Raw genomic sequence first — 25,520 nt, forward strand, 5'->3', positions numbered from 1 at the left:
TTGTCTCTCATACCCTCAAACCCTAAACTTCTAGCAAACCTTTTAGCAATAAAGTTATACAAAACCCTAAATTCCATTTCCTCTACATGCAACCAATCAAGCAAATATATATATTTCTTGCAACACATAGCAAACAACAAACTTTATTAGCTAGCTAGGTTTTCCTCTTTTTTGTGCAACTTGTTTAGATCTTCAACTTTTCACATATTGTTTTTCGTGTACCAACTTTTTCTAAAATATTTGCTTTTTTGGTTTTCTTATTAGTTTATTATATAAAAGTTTTGAGTTCTAGGGTTTCTGTTAGAGTTGTAAAATTCTAGGTTTTGCATAGTAGTTGAAGAAAGAAACAAATATAAGTAACTTATTAAGGACCAAAAAATTAAAGAAATGGAATTAGAAGTGAATAAAGAAGAGAGTAGTCTACCACCAGGATTCAGATTTCATCCAACAGATGAAGAGCTAATAACATATTATCTTGTGAACAAGATTTCTGATGCTAGTTTTACTGGAAGGGCTATTGCAGATGTTGATCTTAACAAATCTGAGCCCTGGGATCTTCCAGGTAATATATACTAAACTTCACTCCTTGTAATTTAGTTTCTAATATTTTTTTTGGTTTTGCATTTAGGTACATGGTCCGAAAGGGTTCAGTTGAATCCCTTTTTACGAAAAATTATACTGTATATGTAGCTAGGTAAAAATATATTGTTGATAATTTCCTGATGTAGGGGGATCGGACTTCTAGTGTATGTACGTAGTGTTAAAGATGGTTCAAAATTTTTCTTTGATCGTAGGTTGATTATTCGTAAGTGTGACACTCTAATATTTATTTTTTGAATCCCCATGTTAGAATTCATGGCTTCAAACTACTAAAAACAACTATTTTTCAATAAAAAGACCGACTAAATTCAATCAATTTTGAACAATTACCGATCAAAAATCGACCAAATTGGATGATCACTCCTAGAAAAATATGTCATGTCTATGAGAAATTTCCAGAGAAGTGATGGGCATAAAACAACAAGTTTAGATCTTTCCCTCCACTTAATAGTTTTTGTTTTTACTTTCATTTTGGATAATAAACGGGTTTCAAGTTACTCTTTTGTTGTGGTCTATTTGATTTATCTTTTCCACAAGTAAATCCCCAAGTATACAATCAAAAAATTTTAAAAATTATTTGCTTGACAAATCTTTGGGAAAATCTTCCGGTAAACTTGCTTGGGGATTTTCCGAAGGGTTATTTGTTACGGAATTATATGGAGATTTATTTAATGTTGTGACAATAAAAATAGTTAAATAGTTTCCTCCTCTTTTCTTCTTCAAACCCAAACGTTTAGTGAACACCAAATTAAGCTATTATCATTATTCTTGTACTACCGATTGAGCTTTCTTAATAAGTTATCAACAAATTAACGCTCACGTTTCTCGTCGAAAATTCTGATATAACTTAATATCTATTATAAAAGAGTTATTACACTATCAGGTTATCTAAAAGATAACTACATGTAAATTGCCCATAATAAATGAGATTAGTAACCTAAAAAATAAAAAAATTAACCTACTATATAAAATGTTAAAATACACTCATGGTGTAACCTTTTTTACGTGCATACTCTCTCTGTTTCAATTTAGATGCCACATATAATTCGCTTATCAAGAGTTTTGACTAAACTTTGAGCTAAATTGGGTTAGTTCAATTCAGTATTTTAAAATTAAAATTTAGATATTCAAAAACGATATGGAAAGTACTGCAAGTTATACTTTTCCCCATGTCAATATGATAAAAAATATATTTTAAAGTATTGGTCAAACTTCACATAGTTTAACTCTCGATAAGTGAAATATGTCATCTAAATGAAACGAAGAAAGTATAAGTTAAATGCAATATTTTTAACTCCATAATTTTCATGTGAGAATTACAGGGAAGGCAAAAATGGGAGGAAAAGAATGGTATTTCTTCAGCCTTCGCGATCGGAAATACCCAACTGGAGTGAGAACAAATAGAGCTACAAATACTGGATATTGGAAAACTACTGGCAAAGACAAGGAGATATTCAGTAGTAAAACTTCAGAATTAGTTGGTATGAAAAAAACATTGGTTTTCTATAAAGGAAGAGCTCCAAGAGGAGAGAAATCAAATTGGGTGATGCATGAATATAGAATTCGATCCAAATCCTCTTATAGAACAAACAAGGTATGACATGGTTATATTTTCTCTCTTTATACTAATAGATTTGTGTGTTTAATCTTGAAAATAAAACAACTTGCTCTATATATATATATATATATATATATATATATATATATATATATATATATATATATATAAAATGTATGCATGTATAATGGTGTAAAAATTGCTTACACTTAGTGCATATCACTTAAACTCTATTAGATTTGTCTTTAAGTTCTAATAAACCGACATTGTGAAAATGATAATTGATAATATGCGATCTCAAGTTGAACTACACAATAGTGTAAATTTTTACATTATCCATATATATCATTTATATTTATTAGATTTATTCAGCTACATATATTAACCTGGTCATGTCAAAGTGTCCATGTGTTATCCCCCTATATGTTTGAAATTTGAACTTTTATTTTGGTGCAATAATTTTCTTGAGGAATTGAAATCCCTTGGCATCAAATAATCAACTACGTCAGTTTAAGTTGTTTACGAAGTTTTATTCATTTTGTATAATGGTGTATCTTTTATTTACATTGCATAAAAAAATTAAAATTCAACAAAAGAATTTACATTTAGAAAACATGTCAATAAGAAACCTTTTACGCTATTATTTTGACTGGTTATAGCTAGTTACCCTGCTTTACGTTTCAGAGAATTATTTCCATTTATTATAGACCGATACATATTATTATCTTTTTAACGATCTAATAGTATAAAAAATATTTTTTACACTGTCAGCAAGACGAGTGGGTGGTTTGCCGAATCTTCCAGAAGAGTGCAGGATTGAAGAAGTACCCTACTAACCATTCAAGGACAGTAGTTAATCCCTATTCTCTAGAGATCAATCAAAATGCAATATCCTCACAAATAATGATGCAACCTGATCATGGCTTCCAATTTGCAATGGGAAGAAATTACATAAACCATGCATCTAATTATATGAACAATTTCCCAATACAACAACCCCAAATGAATTACAATATCGGAGGTAGTAGTAGTGGTGGTGGTGGTGGAGGAGGAGATAATTTTTTTACTATTTCAGGCTTAAACTTGAATCTTGGTGGTGGTGCCGCCGCCTCGTCTCAGCCAGTTTTAAGGCCAATGCCGCCGCCGCCGCCACCACCAACACAAGTTATGAATATTCAACAAGAAGTGATGACTTCTTCTATGTTGGATAATTGTGCAATTACAAGTGAGGCAGGTTATGGGGCAGAAATGAATAGTGCAAATTATTGTGCTGATTTAGACAACTATTGGGCTACTTATTGATCAATAAGGAAGAGGAATATGTGTTTAAATTATATTGTTTAGTATTTGTGTTAGGAACTACTTTTCTTTCTACTTAATTAGGAAACAAAGTTATTACTATATGTTTATTGAGGAGTGTTAGTACACCTATGGCAAAGCCATCTAGCTAGAGTCTGAATGAATGACTTTTAATTTGTAGCTTTCTTGCTTAACCTTTGTATTGTAAGAATTTGAAATTAGTAGTTCTTGGCCTTTATTCGCACTTAAACATTATATGTTTGTGTGGAGAGCTGCTGAAAGGGTGTATGGCACGACAAAGTTTTGCGACTATGACATTTTTGGCGACGGTGATTGCCGACGAGATGATGAAGGCCACTTAACAAATATAAAGTTTCAGTGCACTTTAACTATATCTAAAGAAATATCTCTCCTTTTAAATATTATTTATTATAATTCATGTTTTGAAGTTTACCAAATCGTTTTGGAGCGACGAAGTTACTAGGTATTTCTCTCTAGTGTCTGCTAAGATGCTCCCGTCTTTGGTTGACGTTGTGATGTGAAAAAAACCCCGATTTTCTCAAAGATTAGAAATATCACCGGTACTATTTTTCTATCTTTAACCTATCGATTGAGGGATAGTTCTTATCGTATATGTGGTGCACAATAGAGAATGGGAATGGAAGAAAAGAGAAGGATATTTTGGTAAGTTTTATGCACAAAATAAGTAGCATCATTTGTCATATTTCCTTTCTTCCAAATCATTCATCCAAAAAAATAGCAACTCAGATAAGCAATTGAGTTGACATCTATGTTATTTTGAAGTTTAAGATGTTTTTTGACATCAATTATAATTCTAAAGTAGATTTTTTACTAGTTTCTCAATAAAAATTCTTTCACTGCGCTAAAATAATTCACTTCAAGGTTTTATATAAAAGTAGTAAATTGAATAATTGACTGTACTTGACGGATCAATGCCTAAGGTACAATATTTTAAGAACAACTCTAATTTTTCCGGTTAAGCACAACTCTGATGGTAGAATCGTGTTCTGCGCGAAAAGTAATAGTGAATTCAGAATTTACCCGCACTCATAAAAACTAACCTCATGAATTTAAGAAATCATATTAAATGTGGATGTTCAATTTTTACAAACCAAATAAAAAAGAGAGTTTTGTTATCATAAGGTATGAAAGTTAACTTGTGAAGCCTATAGCGATGAAAGCTTTTGCTTATTTTTGCTTTGTGTTAGCTTGTGACTAGGGGTGTTCAAAATCGAACCGAAATCGAAAACCGAATCGAAACCGAAGCTTAATGGCTTATTGGTATCGGGTTAATGATTTAACGGACGGGGAACGGATTGAAATTCTTTTATTAACGGCTTATCGGTTTGGGGGCGGATTATTCATTTTTTTTAATGGATAATCCATTAACCCGTTAAGAATATATATATAATTTATTTTTATCCATATATATATATATATATATATATATATATATTAAATATCAAAAACTCTTCCACTTCTTCCAATACTCTATCTCTAAGTTCTAACGCCTAATTCCTAAATAATCAGAACCCTTACGTACTATGCATCAGAAGAACCCAGGCTTGGCTTAGCTTAGCTTATTCTCCCACCCTACAACAAGATTGTTTAAGTTGCTGTCTATGGTTCACCTCTGCTTTTGTTTTTTTAAACTAATGCTTGTTGTCTATGTTTAATAGAAGAACAGCAATGATATGCCACAACTTTTTTCACTCTATAACACATGACACACTACATCATTCTTATGTAGGCGTTAACAGACATGTATGTTTGGACTCAATGTGTAATTTTCTATTCTGAATTTGTATGCTAGGCGGTCAGCAAACAATTAATGCACGCAATATAGATTGAATTAGGCCGATAAACCCCCGATAAGAGCTAAACCGATACCAATCCGCCCGATATCTTATCGGGTGGCTAGCGGATTAATACATTTAAAAGCCGATAACCGTTACGCCAAACCGTTAAGAGTAATTAACTGCCCAATCAGTCAGCAAACAATTAATGAACGCAATATAGATTGAATTAGGCCGATAAACCCCCGATAATCGCCCGATAAGAGCTAAACCGATACCAATCCGCCAGATATCTTATCGGGTGGCTAGCGGATTAATACATTTAAAAGCTGATAACCGTTACGCCAAACCGTTAAGAGTAATTAACCGCTCAATCCGCCCGATAAGCTAAGGAAAGAGGATAAAAAGAATATGTGTTGAGAGTGGGATTTGAACCCACGCCCTTTCGGACCAGAACCTTAATCTGGCGCCTTAGACCAACTCGGCCATCTCAACATTTGTTACTAGAAATGTGAAATTTTAAAAGTATTCAATAAATGTACGATCCTTACAAAGGAATTGAATCTGTTAACTTTTTCCTTTTATTTATTTATTTAATTAAAGTACTTTAACACTATCATTTTTATAAGAGCAACATAAAAAATAAAGTGTATAATTAAAATGATAAATTTAAAAAAGAATTATTCTGAAGAGAAGGTTTTGACATCGCTTAGTAAAATTGAATCTGAAATCTTTACGTCTTAACTTATTATGTTTTTTTTTCTTATCAAACTCATCATTGTTCAACTGTTAATGCAAATGGTCCAGTTGAATCAAGCAGTTTTCTTATTGTAAAGTTTTATTTATGAATATATCCGGAGCTTTAGAAGAATAACATTGGTTCTGGCTATTACGAACTAAAACAAAATTTTGGTCCCAATAAAGTAAAATACTTATACAATCTCAAGTTGGACAACTCTAGGACTAGCAAAAAGAATGGTCACTATATGTGGAGAGGGAAAGTGTAGTAAACTTTAGTAGAATTAATTTTTTGTATTCTCTTTTCTTGTAACTTGAAGGCTGAAGCCTTGGAGCAACGGTAAAATTGTCTTCATGTGACTTATACGCTACATGTTCGAGTCGTAGAAGCAGTCACTAGTGTTTGCATTAGTGTAGGTTGTCTACTTCTTACCCTTAGGGTACGGTCCTTCCCAAACCTTGCATGAACCTGAAATACTTTGCGCACTAGGCTGCCCTTTACTTGTTCGCTATAACTTGCCTAGCTCCGACAAATTACTCCGACAAGTGAATTGCAACCGATATGTAAGCGCGAACCTTGACTTATGCAGATCAAACTATATATACGATCTAATATGAACCTAGCTAATTGATATCATAAACAATTTTCCTTTTATATGAGCAGCATAAAATCGAAAGTTTAAATTCATCGTGAAGGAAAATCTTGTATAGTTGTAATACGCATATATTGTGGAGAAAAATTTGACAATGCATAGTGTATCTTGTCAAATGTTTGGTAGGTGGGGAAAATATTTTGCTTCTTACTACAAGTTATTACTATAGTCTGTATGATTACCAAATCAATATTTAAGTTTAATTTATAATGAATTGAGTGAGCTTATTTGAGGTTTTTGCTTGTATATAGGGATGGCAAATGGGTTGTTCGGGCTGTATTCGGACTGGTCAAGATGGGGTGCCTCATTAACTAGGTTATTGCCTAACTCTGCCCAAAATTTACTTGGGTTAAGATGGTATGTGTCAAGATGAGCTAAATAATGGGTTGTAACCCAACTCGCTCAAATTGCCCCAATTTTTTGCAATATTCTCAACATTTAAAACAAGCATATATAAAAATTAACTTATGTTTTGGAATAAATATCAATTCATGCCAAATTATTTCTTTTCTCAATTTGAATTTAGAATTTTATTTGATGTAGAAAATGTATTTTTTTTCATAAAATGAGTACTTTCTTTTCATATTGTAGAAAATGTATTTTCTTTTGTTTCAACGAAAAAAGTACTTTATTTTCATGATGTAGAAAAAGTATTTTCTTTTATTGTTGTAGATAGAGTATTTTCTTTTTCATTTCAACAAAATTAAAATTTTCTTTTTATAATGTATAAAAAATTTCTTTCATTTCAATAAAATAAGTACTTTCTTTTCATGATATAGAAAAAGTATTTTTTTTATAAAATGAGTACTTTATTTTCATGTTGTAAAAAAAGTATTTTCTTTTGTTTCAGCAAAAAGAGTACTTTCTTTTCATGATGTAGAAAAAATATTTTCTTTTAATGTCGTAGATAGAGTATTTTCTTTTTCATTTCAACAAAATAAAAATTTTCTGCTTATGATGTAGAAAAAGTATTTTCTTTCATTTGAATAAAATAAGTACTTTCTTTTCATGATGTAGAAAAAGTATTTTCATTTTTTAATAAAATGAGTATTTTCTTTTCATGTTGTAGAAAAAGTATTTTCTTTTGTTTCAGCAAAAAGAGTACTTTCTTTTTATGATGTAGAAAAAGTATTTTCTTTTATTTCAACAAAAAGGATATTTTCTTTTCATGTTGTAGAAAAAATATTTTCTTTCATTTCAATAAAATGAGTACTTTCTTTATGAGAATATTAACCAAACATGAAAAAATTAGAAAATATTTTCAGAACATGGGTCAAGGTAGAATTCTAAGATTAAGCATTTTCATAAGTTAAGGTTGGACACCATCATGGATCCATTTGGGCTAATAATTTTTTATGGATTAACTTGGCCTAGCCCAAAACAGCCATTTGCAAAATCATTCTAGCCCAAACCCATTAAAGCTAGGGCAGGTTGGGCGGGTCAAATGGGTTTGGGTTATATATCAACTATTTTAGTAAACCTTTACATTCTGCGTCCTTGCATATGCTACTTGGAAATTAGATAAAAAGCAGAAAGTGGTAAATAGTTTTCCTCTGCTCTTGTTTGATATGCAAGGTTGAAAAGAAGAGAATAAGAAACAAACAAAATAATAATAATAATAATAATAATAATAATAATAATAATAATTTTTTTGTTGGAACTAGTCTTTTACATGAGTTGAGGTAATTGTTGTTATTGTCGAAAGTCGAAACTCGTACTTTTCTTCCCAAAATTAACAAGACGATACTTTTCCCTCGTATTTCTCTTTCAGCTAATCGAAAGAATTTGATTTTTTTTTTCCCACTTCCTATCATCTCCCATATTATTTTCTCTTCCCCTTCCCCACTATAAAAACGAATAGTGTAAAAGACTCCAAGAAAAGTATAAAACATAATACCACACTAAAACCGAGTTTCTATAGATAAAGATTTAACTTATAAATACCAATAGTTCAGAAAAATTTATTGGTATAATTTTACATATTTTAGCAGGTTGGCTGCTTATTTTTTAGATATATAACTAGTTTCACTTATTATTATCTTTTAAATGATCAGATAGTGTAGAAATTCTTTTACACTATCAGTGTATAAAAGTTTAAAATTCATGGACAATTATGAGAAAGTCAAAGTAGAAAATAATGCTTGTTTTGCACCCTGCTAGAAACCTGATACAGTTTCATATACTCCAAAAATACATCAAAACATATACACTTACTATCACTTTAGAATAAATAACAGAGTTTTCTACAGGAATAATTAGACTATCCAAAGCCAAAGCTGTGATACACCATTTTGGCTATCCCCATTTTGGCTTCATACACATCACAAGAAAAAACCTAAGGCAAGAGCTTTAGAAACAAACAAAAAGAATTTGTTGACAGACTTAAAGATCCAAATGCCCAGGGAGAAAAAGCACAGACAATCTGCCGAGGAGAAAACAATCCAGAGATCAGACGCTAAGCGGCAGAGGACAATAAATAAACAAGAATGAAGCACACATTGGCGATTAGAAAGGCATTTTATGCTCTCTTGTCGAGAAACTGCAAACTCGTCCATAGAATAATCGATGCTAGTTAAATATAAAAAGGAATACCTGTGAACTATAAAGCGCGCCTTAGTTTTGATGAACAAAGTCAACTTCCGTTACACTCTTGTCTGGATGACCCCTCTTGGCCTTACGACGTGAATGGTGTGAATTACCAGTGCGATCGGATTCCTTTGCCTTTGTGCTGCAACATACAATTCAAGAAAGAGAAATTTGAGCAACAATGAAATAATCTCTACTTAAGAAAATGAGGAACAGAGTAGATGTACTAACCAGAAGATGGAAGACAAAAGCTTGAACAGAACTATAATGGGCAAAGCCAACAATGCCGAGGCCTACAACACATCAACCAATTTTACAATTGATCAGATACAAAATTGGAGGAAAAAGCGGAGAGATGAACGGCTGCGCAAAATGAAGTATGCGAATAGATACATACAGCAAACCAAACCAGCTCCTTTGTCGCAAGAGATCTTGTAACGTCATGCTTCTCTAGTGTTTCTTTGACTGTGCCTTGAAGCTTCAAAGGATATCAGATGGAGTTCACAGTTGGTGGATCAAAAGAATAATATGATACTCCCTCCGTCCCAATTTATGTGTCAGAATGCGAATTTCGAGAATCAAACTTCTTAATTTTGACCGTGAATTTGGATATAGAAATTTATTTATTTTTTAAAAAACAAAATTTATATATTTAAAAATTACGTAAAAAGTACTATAAGTCACAATAATTAACAATTTAAAATATTCAAAAGGCATATGAAAAAATCGAGATCAGAAAAACTCGATTGACTCTCAAAATCCGAACACCCGCCACATAAATTGGGATGTGTGTGTGTGTATATATATATGCGCAAATCTAAATAAGGGCATTTACTACTTCAACGAGAGCATTTGAAGTGTAAAAATCAGAAGCCAGAAATGTAACCTACTTATCCTTCTGACAGCAAGTCCAGAAGCATTGAGCATGTAATGGCCTCGGCAAAGAATATGAACTTAATGTTGCCAAATCCAATGATTTAATGTTGATATTAAAAATCCAAAGAAAGAAATACGGGTAATATTTCTAAAGGTAGAAAATGATGACATTCTCAAACTACAGGAATATCCAATTATTATGCATAAGTTATCGAGGTGGTAGTAGAAATGTGGAATCTAAAGGGGAGAAGATACATCTGCATGAAATCATATTTCAGGGAATAATATCTGTTAACTTTCTCATACCTGATCATGGTATGTCGTTGCAGACTCAAGGAACTTCCCATAATGATGAACCGCCACCTCTGTGTACGGCTTGACAGCAACACGAACTTTTTCAACATGTGGTTTTGCAGCAGTGGCGACGTCATCAATGTACGGCTTGCTGAATTTCTTAATTTCCTGTCAGAAAATCATTCTTTGTTCAGGGATGGCAGACTTAGAAGGTAGGACTACTCATCTATAAATGCATGACAAGATCGGGAAAAAATTATTCTTAAGTGGACTGGGAAACGCTACCTGAACATGAGGAGTTGCTAGTTCTTGAACCTTGATGATATGTGGAGTTATGGCGCCTTTAGATGTCTCGTAAATTTCAAGAGCTCTAGTAGTTAGCAATTCTATATGTGGCTCGGCGGTAGTGGAAATCACCACCCACTTCTCCTTCGCAGCTGGTATCCATTGCTTCAAACAGTAGATTAAATTTGTATAATTACTTGTTCAGTACACACAAGGCTTCTCAAATCAATCCAGTTTGAATTGCGAGAGAATTTCTTCAATTTTGAATAAGAAGTTAAGCAACAATATCTGCAAATACCCATATCCTCACTCACTGCAGCTGAATTTACTATATAATATTGGATATAACGATATAAATACAACAACTATGTCTCAATCCCAAACAAGTAGAGGTCGGCTGTATGAATCTTCATTGAACATGTCGTTCCATTTAAGCTCACTGATGGCCAATATTATACAAAATAAAAACAAAAAAGTACTAGAAGCTCTCTACATAATGATAACAAATAAAAGATTTAATCTACGATAATGTAAAATAAAGAGCACATAACTTCTTTGCAAGGTCATGGAAATGTTGAAACTATAAGTGAATGAAACAATTTTATATCTAGGAAAGAAAGATGTTCGACATTAATGATGCAAAAGCTGGCTTACTGTTTTGATTGTTTCCACATGTGGTGCAGCCCATGTTTCAGCTTGGGCCTTCTTTTCAGTAGCCTAAAAAGCAAATAAAAGAGATAAGCAGGTTAAACTAGAAGAGATAACGCAGCCTCAAGGGCAGAGCTAGAAGCCCGGTTGCGAGTTCGGCCGAACCCAGTAGCTTTTGCTCAAACAGTGTATTTGTGTTAAGAAATTCATTAAATATGTACAAAGTATTAAATTTAGAACCCAGTTATTAGCACTTTTCGTCGTTCTAAAATTTAGAACCATAACGTTGAAATCCTAGCTCTTCCTCGACGCAGCCTACTGGGATATCAAACAGCCAAAAAACAATGTACCTTCTGAATCACTATGTCCATAGCAGGTTTTCCGTGCTCTATCCAGTGCTTCTCCAAAATAGACTGCAGTTGACAAAAAAATGAGAAATCAGGATAAATCATGTTACATGTGATTGTTGCTCCAACTTCGGAAGTTCTAAAGAAACATGATTGTTTATCCAACTACCTGGAAATGAATGAAACGAACGGCAAGCCAAGGTGGAAGCCATGCACCATGCACCTGAATTTTCAGAAAAGAAAAGAACATATTACCAGGCATGTAGGATGATTCACCGAAATCTTACTACGGCAAGAAGCAAATATTAAAATAAGGCATACTTATCATATAAAACCTATTTTGCAAAAATACTTTACTTCCGCCTTTAAGGTTTTCAGGCATTACTTGGCATAAGGAACGTCTGGTGGAAAAAGAATGACACAAATGATGAAATTGCTAGCTCTGATAACTAACACTGCTGCATCATCGTATTCAAATTTTGAAATTCTCCAATCCCTCTCTTTGATTAAAGATCTAGTATCGGGCAATTCTTGTATTCAAATTTCTTGCCTTTCTTCATTTGTTTTTTTTTTAATCTGAGTTAGTCTAGTGTTATCAAAGGCGCGCTTAAGCCCTGAAGCGAGGCTCAAAATATGTTAAGCACTTCACCTCGCTTTACGGAAGCTTCAGTGTCGCATCAAGGCTCTAAGGCATACTTTTCCTTGCCAATGAATGTAATCCGGAAAAGGTGACACTAATCAATTGATATTCACTTTATCGTAATTTTTTTCAATTTTTTTGTCCATATATTCGTTATTCATGCTTATAATTATTAGTCTTGGACTACATATACATATTTTTACTTTTTCTCCTGTTGCGCCTTTTTTTATTAAAACTCACGCTTTATTTGCGCTTTGCGTTTAAAGCCCCAACGGGGCTTAGAACTTTTTTGCGTTTTTCGCCTTTGATAACACTCACTTACTACGGAAATAGCTTGGTAGGAAGCATAACCTGGTTCCACATAGTCAAATTCTTAGAAGTGACAAGAAATCAACTAAATCCTTGTGAATCTTTACCAACCAAATATGCAACCAAACAAAATTATTGCATCCAAAGCTCGACGAACAAACCGAGCCAAAAGGAATACCAAATAACAACTATAAAAACATCATTTCTTCCCTTAACTCAAATCTCACTACTTAATTTTTCAAGGATCCTTAAAATTGTTGAAGACATAATTAAGCAAAGTGTAGTCTCTGCGAGATGAAATTTTTGAATAAGGTGGTCACCCACTTCAATATAGTATCCAAGCAGGTAGGGTCCTGAGCTCGCATCTCATCGCCACGGTTCAGCCAAAATATTTCCACATGATTCACTTATGAAAAGGAACCAAGCTCGCACACGAGGAGGCGTGTTGAGAACATCATTAAATGAATGAAAAGTGTACTCTCTTTGACAACTTAGATGTTTATATGAAGTGGTTAAAAAATCAACAAAAATCACTGGCCAGTCCAATACTTGGCACCCTAGAAAGTTAGAAATTTAACTAAAAGCGCAACATAGGGAAATAGTAGTTATTCTCATGAAAATCCCATGCATATAGAGTACATGAGGCCATCACATGCTAACCATAGAATATATCATATGGTGTATCCTATCTACCATCTATAGAAAAATTAACTCCACGCATGCTCGGTCTGGCTAGGAACAATAAAAAAGAACTAGGAATAGCTGATTCTAGATCAATGTCAATAAAGAGAAGGTTCTAAGGCAAGTGAATTTGAAAGTAGTCTCTATTAAAGAGAGTTAGAAAAGTCAATCCAGTTCTTTCCTTGCTGCTGATATCACCACCAACAGCACCATTCTTTATTTCGAAACATACGTGATACCACCAGCACACAGATATCCCCAGTTTTACTGTGGTTGGACCTTTAAAGACTAGCTAAACTATAAAATCAACATGTCGAAGCAGAAAATAACAGGTAGCAATCAAACGGTACCAGTTTGAAATTTTTACATGGATCACAAGATTTCTAGTCCAACTGGGAGATCGGATAAAGCATCTATCAAAATATAGACAGTTCCAACCCAAAATAGGCATGAAATTATGGCCTCCCAGGGAGAGTAATATATTCCCTGCATGCAGCTTAAGCAATCAAACATACACCAAGTAATTATACCTCTCCGAGCTGCTGACTTTTTGACATGGCTTCGGATCTAGCTCTAATCATTTCCTCCTGAAAGAAGGGTACAAAACAGGAGATGCATTAGAAATTGTATCCTACGATACAAATTTCAAAAGTTTGAAGTTGCATTTTTATCAAGAGCATGCCTCAGCAATTTGAAGAGCCCGTTCAGTTTTTCTTAGTTTTGCCTTCTGCTCGTCAACAGTCTTTTGAAGCTGCATAAATTCAAAAGAATGTGAATGACATTATATGATTAGGCTAGATACTGCAGGTACCAAGACAAAAAACTAAAATGCAGTTTCAGACAAGAGGTTACCTTCTCAACTTTTGAATTCAATTCAGTTGCTCTCTTCTCTGCTTCATTTATTTGGGCTCCCAGCTCTTTTTTCTCCTTATTTTTCATATCAACTTCCATTTTCAGTTTGTCGACTTGATTTTCTAGTTGATAAACTAGTGCGTGAGCCTTTCTAACTTGCTCCTCAGCATCTAATGTACCTTTTTTCTGGGAAAACAAAAGATATAAGGGCAAGTTACACGTTTGGCCGGTCGGCCAGAAATAATTACATCCGCTAGCCAAATATACAAAAATATTATGTACGAAATATGTATAATATACATTTACTGGCTACTATTTTTTAGAGCGGCTATATTGTGTAGTTTTCCTAAGATAAAAACTATGAGCATAGGTGTTATAGAAGCGTTATTCAGATATTTTAGCAATCATAGAAGTGCAGATAAAAGCCAATACTAGTATGAGGAAGTTTGTGGACTCACTTGGAGAGAAGCTATCTCGGCTAGCAATGAAGCAATACTCTCTGATTTCTCTTTAATCATATTCTCCTTGTCAGCAATGACTTCATCCTTCTGCTTCAGTTCCATAGCCGTCTCCTCCACATTTGATTCTTGAAAAGCAAAAACATTTTAGAGAACACAGTAATTAACTAATAATCACATCCTTAGGTTACCAAAACATTTTCACCAAAGAATCAAGGAGCAGCTCCCTATTGCTTAAGCCAACACATCCTGTTGCACAGGGGCAGACGCACCTTAGTGCAAGCGGTGTCATCCGACACCGCTTCGTTGGAAAATTTTGTCAAATACATATTTTATTATGTTTTATTATTATTATTTGAATCTTTCTTTTACTATAGCGTTGCTACTATCATTTGTTCATTTGTTCACTTCCTTAAATGTCGACGCTGCTTACGAAAAATACTGTGTATGCCCCTGTAGATACAGAAGCCTATGTAGACAGAGTACTTTATACTTTGCACCCCAGAAAGTATACCTTGTAAAATATGACTAGTAATAACTTTTCTGTTTCATCTCTCGACACCATTGTAGGTGACTTAATGGGTACATCAACACAGTATTATGAAGGCAACCCTCTGATTTAAACAATATGTCTCTGCTATCTTATAAGGACATAATGATATCTCTTTCTTTGTACCAAACTAATTAGCTCTGACATATAGCATTCAGTTTTGCCTTCAATGTAGCCATTTCTTCAACCGTTTTGAACAATATATGTAATTGAACAAAATTATTTAATTTTTTTAGTCCTGTAATCTTGCATCGCCGACCCAAAATCTATTCTACCATCAAATTTAGCGTATCAACTAACCCAAAATATGAAGGGGAGCCTTGGAGCACCGGTAAAGTTATCTTTGTGTGACCTATAGGTCACGAGTTCGAGCCGTGGAAGCAGTCACTAATGCTTGCATTAGGGTAGGTTGTCTACATCACACATCTTGGGGCGCGGCCCTTCCTCGGACCTTGTATGAACGCGGGATGCCTTGTACGCCGGGTTGCCCTTTCTTTCTTTCCTTTCTTAACTAACCCAAAATCTATTCTTATCTTCAATTCTAGATTATCATTAACTCAATTCCATAAAGATAAGAACTTTAACCAGTCAACCAAATTAAGTCATCAAATTAACACTCTCAAATAGTCCCTTGCATTACCCGATATGAAAATTAAGTATAGCTTCCTATGACTGGAAAAAAAAAAGTCCCCAAAAGAATTTCCTTTCATGAAACTATATTTCACTATTTGTTTACCTTGAACTATGGCAAATTCCACTACTTATGAACAGAAGTCATTTTCTTTTCAAATACCACAGTTCTTAATTTATACCACTTATTTTAACGAACTCATGGATATCATCATCAATCTTTATCAGTACTAAAAAAATACAACCAGAACACTATCATCCTATTATCCTCCATATTAAACAATTATCTCAAAAACAATGGAATATGTCCAGAAAAGATCCTCCAATGCAAAATATTTTCCAATGCACCTTAAAAGCTAGACTTTTGATCAGCTAATCCACATTGAAATTCAAGAAACACAATTTCCAAAACAACCAAAAAATATAATCACAAACTAAACAAAACACTAAAAAAATGAAATTTTCAAAACTAACCCAATGATTGAATCTTGGACTTAAGATGGTCCATTCTTTTGGGTTAGTTTTGAAATTTTCCATTTCCTTTTAATAATGGTGGTGTCCTTATCAGCTTGCGCGCACTATCCTCCCTCTTAAACAACTATCCAACCAAACAATGGAAAATGTTCCAGAAAATGATTCTCAAGTCCAAACTATTTTCCATTGCACCTTAAAAGCTAGACTTTTGATCAGCTAATCCACACTGAAATTCAAGAAACACAATTTCCAAAACACCAAAAATCATAAACTAAACTAAACATTAAAGAAAATGGAAAATTTTCAAAACTAACCCAAAGATTGGATCTTGGACTTAAGATGGTCCAATTCTTGAGAATTGGAATCATGGGATTGAACATGTTCCAGTTCATCATTATTCACAGATGATGATTCAGCTTCAACTTTGATCTGTGTAAAAATGAGTGTAATAAAAATGAAGAGAGTGAATAATATGACTCTCAATGATAATGCCATGATGAGAGGAACTCACAGCATAAGAAAACTTAAGGATCAGGTGATCAAGAAAGGAGCCTTTTTTATGGGGTTTTAAGACAATATATTTAAAAAAAGGTAACTTTTTTGGGTAGCTAAAAGCAAATCTTGTTCGGACTTTCCAAGAAGGGAATCTTACAAAGGTTAAAAAACTGTCACTTGTATAGACTTAAGAGTAGTGCTTTACGGCTTGTTTATATTGTTGTTACATACTGTATTGTATTATTATTTTAAATATAATACTTGTTTTGATTGTTACTTAAATTTTATTGTATCGTATCTTTAAATCTGCGGTTACGTAACGATTAAAAGTGTTACTTTATGGAACGACCGATTTGATGTGGTCGCGTTGTTACCTTATTTTTTTCTCTCATCATGCCCTTCCTTATTATTAAATAACTCTATTTTATTATTTATCATACTTTTTTATATAATAATTTTGTCTTTGTACCTTACTTTTTCTTTAAAATATTGCAAGTTTTTTCTTGATATTATTGGTGCATGACATCATGAAATGACGGCAAATAATATAATTTATTCAAACGTTGTATACATCAAAACGATACAATACTATATGATACATTATAAAACGATATATAACAATCATCCAAACAAGCTATTAAGGGATAAGAATAATACTGAATAGAGTTTATTAGTAGTGTCGATATTAGTGATCTTGAAATTAGTTATGCTAAAATTATTTTTTATCGATTGTTTGGTTTGTTATATTTAAAGAGCAATAATATCTTTATGCATGCTTATCTATGTATTAAAAACTATGGTATTACTAATGATATGGTTCGCTATATATAAAAATAGTACTGAATATGAGTATTAATTATACATAGGTTGAAAAACACTATCAAATAAGGGATTAATAATACCAAAACTAATATATGTATTAATTTCCTTAATACATCCTACCAAGTACCAAACGACCCCTAAATATATTATTTTTTATCATATAATTTGTCAAAAGCAAGCATGTTTGGTTTTTATCAAATTTAACCGGTTCTGATTGTTAAATTTATTTCAATTGTTTTTGTCATTTTCTCGTAGTATTAATATAGGGGGGTTGGGTAGTTGGGGTTTTGTTCTGTCGACGTGTCTGCCTGTCTGTTCATGCTTGAATCTGAAGACCCTTTGAAATGTTGAATCTTGATAACGTCAAAATTGAACTATAGTGCAAGTAGCCAAGCGTAACGTACAATTCTGAGCAACTTTAGCATGTCAGCTCACGACCTTGCGACCTCGTGTTTATTAAATAAAGAATGATCAGTATTTTCAAATTTTCAATATTGATTAGCTAATTACCTTTTAATACTAAAATGCTTTCAGCTATTAAAAGGGGTCAAATGGTTTTGGGGTCCATTATAAATTTGTTTTAGTTTTATGATCTCATCTCTTTTGTTACACGTGAGATTCATCTAAAAAAGAGACTTTGTTCATTTCAACATTGTAAATAATCATGAAGGCTTATTTCCTCATGAAAAAGATGCTTACATTTTCTACCAACCTTTTTTTACTATTTAACTCTTCTATACTAGTGTCTAAGTATTATGATCAGAGGCGGAGTCAAGATTTTAACTCTACGGGTTCTTGATTTTAGAACGACGAATTTAATTGCTAATAATTAGATTCTAAATTCAATATATGTACACCTTTAATGAATTTTTTTAACACAGATATAATATTTAAGTTAAAATTATTGTGTTCGGCCGAACTCGTATTCGGGCTTTTAGCTCCGCCCTGATTATGACTATATTTGATTTGACACCAAATTTTATGTTACTTTTTCTTTCACTTGATATGAAGTTTAAGAAACAAAAGATATTTATAATGATAAGGTAATTAACAGATGTGAAGTAGTGAAGTGCTAAAACTGTCCATACTACCAACAATTAAATGAGAAACACAATGCTTGTCACATCCTCCCCTTATCTTGAAAATATATTCCTTAAACTCCTGTCAATTAAACATTGAATTTTTGGAATAGAGTTGAAAACAATTGGAAGATTGTCACCTAAAAGCCAGTGAGTAAAGTTGAGGTAAAGTCAAGATTTGAAATTTATGGGTTGTGAATTTGCTATCAAACTCATAACTTGTTTTGGTTCACAATCAAATATTTATATATATTTAACGAATTTCCTGATTTAGATACAGGGTATAAGCAAAAACTACTGAAAGTAAGCTTTCAATCATAGAACTTAAACTCTTTAAGTTATTAGAGATAACACACACATAAAGTCATTTAATCAGAGGGGATAAGAAGTAGATAAAAATTGCACGGGGCGCCCTATTTGGTCGCCGTATTTAACCTGTATCCACTTTTTAATTTTTTTTTTAACTAGTACCCAAAGTTTAAACATCTTCAGGCTTTTTCCTCCTCCTCATCCTCCTCCTTCTTCTTCTTCTACTGGTGATAGTGATTTTATATAGTGTTTGTGAACATATTTTAAGGTAGTTTCTAATATTTTACGGTGGTGAGTTGATGTGGTGCTTTATTTTTTATTACCACTTAGGGTTTCTTCTTCTTCTTTTTCTTAATTGTAAATGAGTTTGTTAGATTCATTATTTTTTGACAAATTGATGACTGAGGTTTGTTCTTGATGATATTTGGAGGTTATGTTTCAAATTTGAGCTCGTTTGGAGTAGATTTAGGTATTAAATCGTATATTAGATTGTTAAAATTCGAAGAACAAATTTCTGTTTCTCGCAATTTGCACTTCGGACCTATCTGGCCTTAAGTACATGAAAACGTTGGTTGCACTTCAGACCTATTTGGCCTTAATTACATCTGAAATGTAATTTTTCACTTCAGACTTATTTGGCCTTAAGTGCATGAAAACATTGGTTGCACTTCAGACCAATTTGGCCTTAAGTGCATCTGAAGTGCATTTTTTTCACTTCGAACCTCGTTGGCCTAAGTGCATGAAACCACTGGTTGTACTTTAGACCTATTTGGCCTTTAAGTGCATCTGTAGTGTAATTTTTTCACTTCAGAACCCTCTCTAACCTTAGGTGCAAGAAAATATTTGTTGCACTTCAGACCTATTTGGCATTAAGTGCATCTTAAGTGTAATTTTTGCACTTTAGACTTAATTGGCCTTAAGTGCATTACACTTCAGACTAATTTTTTTAAACTTCAGGCCTGATAAGTCTGAAGTTGATCGTAAAGTGGGTAGACTTATAAATTTTTTTGCAAAGTAGGTATAGCCTCAATTGTGACCCTCAAAATCGGGTATAGATGCAAAAGCCCCATAAGTAGGTTATTTTTAAAAAAATATTACCTCATGTACCAAACTATTACACCCTATTTATTATAAACTAATATAATTTTAAATTATTATTACTTATAGCTACCTTTTCTATTTTATAGCAAAATAGGTATTTATTTTATACCCAACAATTGAGGCATGAAATACGCCAGTTATGCTCTTTCTCTCTCTTCCTTCTCTCTCTATCAGCAAGCTTCTCAATCCCTTCTCTTCTCCCTCAAATCTCTCCCCCTTTTCCATCAAAGCAATTGTCGTAGCAGCCATTTTTGTGGTGATGGTGGACTTTCTAAAGCGAAGAGAAAATATCTGAAGCGAAGAGGGAGTAGGAGAACAGATATGGCCATGGCTACAGGTTGAGCTATTGGAAATCTGAAGCAGGGTCGCCGGAGAAGATTTGAGGACCGAATTTTTGTTCGTCTCCATTTTTAGTTTTAATACAATGTATATAATATTTTGCTTGACCGAAAAACGCCATCTTCGACGAACTTTCTTCTCTTCTTTGTTATTGAGTCACATACAATGATACAAATACATTGCATTGTGTACAAATACACTCAAATACATTATATGTTTGAATAAATACATTAATTTTTCGCCGGTATTTTATGTATTCCAAATGTTTGTATTTTTTTAATACAGTTGCATATCACTATTAACTTTCTTCTCTTCTTTGCTATTGAGTCACATACAATGATATAAATACGTTGTATTATGTACAAATCCACTCAAATACATAGTATTTTTTGTATAAATACATTATTTTTTCGCTTGTCTTTTATGTATTCTGAAGGTCTGTATTTTTTGAATATAGACGAATATCACTGTTTCTTGTGATTTTTTGTTGTTTGTATACAGTCGAATTGAATACAGTAAATTGAATAGAATGTAAAATAGTGAATAATGATATCGGTAAATTGAATACAATGTATACAGTCGAATTGTATAGAACGGTATACACCCTATTTCTTGATTTTTGTTGTTTTTGTATACAATTGAATTCAATATAGTGAAATTGAATACAATTCAATATTGCGCTTTCCATTATTAAAAACCCTTAATTACTATTTTTAGGTATATTACCTCACTGTATTTATAAATACATTCCTACGATACATGGAATACAGAATTAAACAACTGTAATTCCGATTTTTTAGGCGGATTACCTCACTATATTTGTAAATACAGTCGCATGAATTCAGGAAATATAGTACAGTAACAACGAATTTTTGTAGAATTTGATTTTGTTAGTTAAATTAGGAGTGATACACGCTAATTGATCCTCTTTCTGTTATTAAACAGCTGGACTCTCTACTTATTAGGCAAATTCCACGACTGTATTCATAAATACAGTAGGCGAATACAACGAACACAGTCCGATAGCAACGAAATTTGGTAGAATTTGATTTTGTTGAGTTAAATTAGGAGTGCTACACACTAATTGATACTCTTTCCGTTATTAAGCTCCCAACTTATTAGGCGAATTTCCGTAAGTGTATTCATAAATACAGTAGCGCAAATACAACGAATACAGTCCGGTAGCAACAAAATATTAGCTATAGGAAGTAAACAACGAATGCAGTCCGGTAGCAACAAAATATTAGCTATAGGAAGTAAATATGATAGCTATAGGAAGTTAATAACCACTAAACTACAACGAGCGAGATTTAGTTCAAACTTTAATTTATTTCAAGTGAAAATATATTGTGCATCTCCTCGATTCTCATTTTAGTATACTTTCAAATCTGTCATTTCTAATTGCCTTTCGCTATGATTATTACCAACCATATATGACAGCAAACATTCTTAGTATACTTAATTTTAGTATTACATGGTGTTCAAGATAGCTCAACAGCTTTGTCTGAAGAATTTAGCCATTCAATAGAAGAACGACAATTGCACCTCTCGAGATTCAGATGGTGAAGACATCTCATGCCTACGATTCTAATTTTTTTAAGTGATCAAACCTCAACAGATTGTAGAAGACTGCTGAGAGCAGATTTACGTCAGAAGAGTAACCTAAAAGAACTGATCAATCCCGAGAAAAACATAAAACAGCAGATCGTTGTATATAGATAGATCAGAGACAAAGTAACCAAAATCTGAAAGCTGAAAGATAATTGTATGTGAAAACCTATCAGATGAAAGTCATCATATCAGAACACTAGAAACCACCAAAAGCACATAAGACATCCAAGCAATAACTAAAAGAGCCAGATACAAAAATAGCAGGAATTAGATCTCACTGATCCTTGTTTCCCTCTTATGATCTCACTGATCTTAAGCAGCAATTGATGGCTTAGAAACTGCAGAGAGTCTAGACCTCTTCTTGGCCAAACTCTCACTACGCCTTTCTCTTTGCTCCTTCAACCTAGTAGCAAGAAGCTTCTGGTATTCAGCTGCTTCCGACTTAGCCTTGGCAATTCTCTTCTTCTTGTCAGCAATTCTAGCTCTCTTTCTTTGCAAAGTCAAGGGTGTCACTAACCTTTGAATCTTAGGAGCTTTGCTCGCCTTTTTCCCTGTCCCAACAGAGCATAATAATAACATTTTAGGTAAGTTTAAGATTTCCACTTCATCAGGCAGCAGACACAAACATAAATAAATGCATAAATAACTAATGACAAGTAGCAATAAGAGTAAAGAACTTACCAGTTTTGGTTGTGAAATTTCTACGGTATGTGTTAACATACTTCCTGACATCATCTTCCTTCGAAAGATTGAAGAGCTTTCTAATCTTAGAAGCCCTCTTGGGTCCTCTCATCCTTGGTTTTTCAGTGTCGGTCAGCCCAGGCAGATCTTTCTCTCCCTTCTTAACAATAACCAGATTCAAAACAGAAAGATCAGGACTGACAATGCATCCACGGACAGACTTCCTTCTGCGCTCTCCGTTTCGCCTACCATAACCACGGAAGCAAGGGGTACCTGTTTCGTGTGTAAATGTTTAGGTACTTCTAATAACAGCTTTTAAAAAGAATCTTAAAATCATAGCTTTTGATGCAAAAAACAATTTAGGTGTGCCCATCAAGATCATTCTAAACCTACCTCGGTAAAGCAAAAGACGAACACGGCCAGGAGTTAACACTCCTTGCTTCATTGGAAAACCTTGCTTGTCACATCCTCCCATAATCTTGAAAACGTAACCCTTGAACTCCTGCAAATTGAAAAATAACAATTTTAAAAAGAGTTGATGAAATCTAATGATTTGAACCCAAAAATTACGGAGTAAAAGGAACAGAAACCTACATCTCCCAAGGCATCTCCGCTAACTTCCTGGGAGATCCTTTTGTCAAAGAAGGCTCGGCTGCATTTCAAGACTTTAGCTTAGATAATGCTACTTCAAAATACATTATGAATGCGTCAATGTCATAAAACAAGATTGGACATACATGTTCCAAGAAAATACAGAGGTTTGCAACATAAATCCATCAATTGACAGTTAACATGCTAAGTAAAAAATTATAATTATAACAACACAGAGATTACTCTATGGCTCGTATAGAAATTAGTTAAGGTCAGCTATATCAATCCACTACAACGTTCATTCCGCTCCATCTAGGCTCATTCATTCCAATGTTCAATAATTTGTCTTAAAGACAGAAAGATAAATTCACACAAATCTTACAGTATTATAAGCTCCACCAAAAGTACTAAAAGAAGTAAACAGAGGTTCACTAATCACAGTAAATAGGAATAAAGGTTTTACAATATCCTTTTTATTTGGCAATAATACGAATCAATCAACGAGACTGCCCTCAATTCCAAACTAGCTGGGCTCGATCATATATTAATACTCTATAAACATTGTGACCATATTAACACATCATAAACATTCAGCTCTATTTATGTCCATTTTATTCCAATAATAAACAGTTTATCATTGCAACAACTAACAGCTCTCTAAAACAAAATTTTCTCTCAATCCCACACGTGCACTTACACGTATCATAAAATGAGAATGACTTCCGATTGATTATGTCTATAATAAATTAAGCTAGATTAAAACAGATACACACACACTATATACACACACAAACACATAAAGTTAGATTTACAAATTAAAAAAAAAAAAAGACAGACACTATTGTCTTACAGTTTCTGGTCATCGTCGATTTCGAGCTTCCTCTGGCATCCAGTGGTGGGATTTGCGATGTTGAACTACAAAACAAATAAAAAAAATCAGCTAAATATACTTAATAAACAGAATTAAGGAGAAAATTAGGGTTTATTTAGTAACCTTCATCTTCGGTTGAACTCGTAGGAGGCCGGGAAGATGACGAAGTGCTGTTTAGCCTCTATTCGCTATTAGGGTTTTTTAGTAATGGGTATTTCGGTTTTTATATAAGGTATTTGGACCAAGTGTTGGGCCTCTACTAATGGGCTTCAGTGTTGGGCTATTGATCAGCCTTTCTGCCACGTGTATTTTTTACTGTTTTTGGATGCACTAGAAATTTGTGGCTATTTAGTTTCTTTCTTTTTTTGGGTAATAAGCAATTTAGTTTCTAATTGTGCCTCGACTGCATCTTATTTGTGCCTTCTAAAGAAAATACTGAAATTTTATGCTAGAGATTTACTAAATGTTAGTGAATTAATAAACTATTCATCGTAGGAGAGCTTCGTTACTATATTGTAATCCAAACTAAAGTATCACGAGTTTGAATTTAACGACCTCCTAATATTTTTTCAATTAACTCTAGAGAAATGATTTAGTGAAGATTCTTTCAATAATAATTAGAGTTACGAAAATTAAAGCATTTAAACCTCTCTTTTTCCCAAAGCATTTTATGCATGTCTAGTTTTAATGAATATATTAAATTTGCTACATTTTACTAACTCTATATCTTACATCCAGACCAATAGCTGATTTAATCTAGAGTTTTACTTGCCGTCATATATTTTTGTTATGCTTAAATTTTTCTTCTTTTCTTATATTCATCACAAATATATATTATATATGTACTCAATTGGAATAGTTTTTTAAAAGAAAAACTAAGTTTAAGCGTGATGTAATCTGATTAAATTATGACAGCAAGTAAAATTCTAGATTAAATCAAAGTTTTAATCTAAGTACAATCTAAACTTAGTTTTAGAATTAGTGAAGATTCTTTCAATAATAATTAGAGCTATAAAAATTGAAGCATTTTATACCTTTATCTCGAAGTATTTTATACCTTGTCTAGTTCTAATGAATATATTAAATTTGCTACACTTTACATCCAGACCAATAGCTAATTTAATCCAGGATTTTACTTGCCGTCATATATTTTTGTTATGCTTAAACTTTTCTTGTTTTCTTATATTCATCACAAATATTCTGCTTATGGACTCAATTGGAATATATTTCGAAAGAAAAAATTTAAGTTTAAGTGTGATGTAATCTAATTGAATTGACGTAGCATCTCAAAAAAGTAAATAGCAAATTATACTATCATGATTTTTT

General features: G+C 32.9%; 3 protein-coding genes and 1 non-coding gene across 4 annotated transcripts; 1 reads left to right on the forward strand and 3 right to left on the reverse strand.

The window, feature by feature from the left end:
• On the forward strand, window positions 1-3,712 carry LOC104096537 (NAC domain-containing protein 92-like). The gene is made up of 3 exons (XM_009602921.3): window positions 1-562; window positions 1,923-2,194; window positions 2,930-3,712. The coding sequence occupies exons 1-3, from the start codon at window positions 388-390 to the stop codon at window positions 3,458-3,460; spliced, it is 978 nt and encodes a 325-aa protein (XP_009601216.1). The 5' UTR covers window positions 1-387; the 3' UTR covers window positions 3,461-3,712.
• Window positions 3,713-5,688: 1,976 nt separating this feature from the next.
• Window positions 5,689-5,769, reverse strand: TRNAL-AAG (transfer RNA leucine (anticodon AAG)). Its single transcript has one exon. It is a non-coding gene; the product is annotated as a tRNA-Leu (tRNA).
• A 3,024-nt stretch (window positions 5,770-8,793) lies between these two features.
• On the reverse strand, window positions 8,794-16,873 carry LOC104098612 (uncharacterized). The gene is made up of 14 exons (XM_009605394.4): window positions 16,610-16,873; window positions 14,642-14,769; window positions 14,184-14,369; window positions 14,014-14,082; window positions 13,862-13,918; window positions 11,871-11,924; window positions 11,705-11,767; window positions 11,361-11,423; window positions 10,707-10,871; window positions 10,434-10,589; window positions 9,649-9,729; window positions 9,483-9,544; window positions 9,258-9,393; window positions 8,794-9,087 (listed from the first exon to the last, which is right to left on the reverse strand). The coding sequence occupies exons 1-13, from the start codon at window positions 16,788-16,790 to the stop codon at window positions 9,279-9,281; spliced, it is 1,380 nt and encodes a 459-aa protein (XP_009603689.1). The 5' UTR covers window positions 16,791-16,873; the 3' UTR covers window positions 8,794-9,087; window positions 9,258-9,278.
• Window positions 16,874-22,127: 5,254 nt separating this feature from the next.
• On the reverse strand, window positions 22,128-24,452 carry LOC104098614 (small ribosomal subunit protein eS6-like). The gene is made up of 6 exons (XM_009605395.4): window positions 24,318-24,452; window positions 24,174-24,238; window positions 23,327-23,384; window positions 23,126-23,234; window positions 22,733-23,005; window positions 22,128-22,602 (listed from the first exon to the last, which is right to left on the reverse strand). The coding sequence occupies exons 1-6, from the start codon at window positions 24,321-24,323 to the stop codon at window positions 22,364-22,366; spliced, it is 750 nt and encodes a 249-aa protein (XP_009603690.1). The 5' UTR covers window positions 24,324-24,452; the 3' UTR covers window positions 22,128-22,363.
• Between the last annotated feature and the right edge of the window lie 1,068 nt (window positions 24,453-25,520).

Source organism: Nicotiana tomentosiformis, chromosome 12, assembly GCF_000390325.3.
Source record: "Nicotiana tomentosiformis chromosome 12, ASM39032v3, whole genome shotgun sequence".
Lineage (NCBI taxonomy): Eukaryota > Viridiplantae > Streptophyta > Magnoliopsida > Solanales > Solanaceae > Nicotiana > Nicotiana tomentosiformis.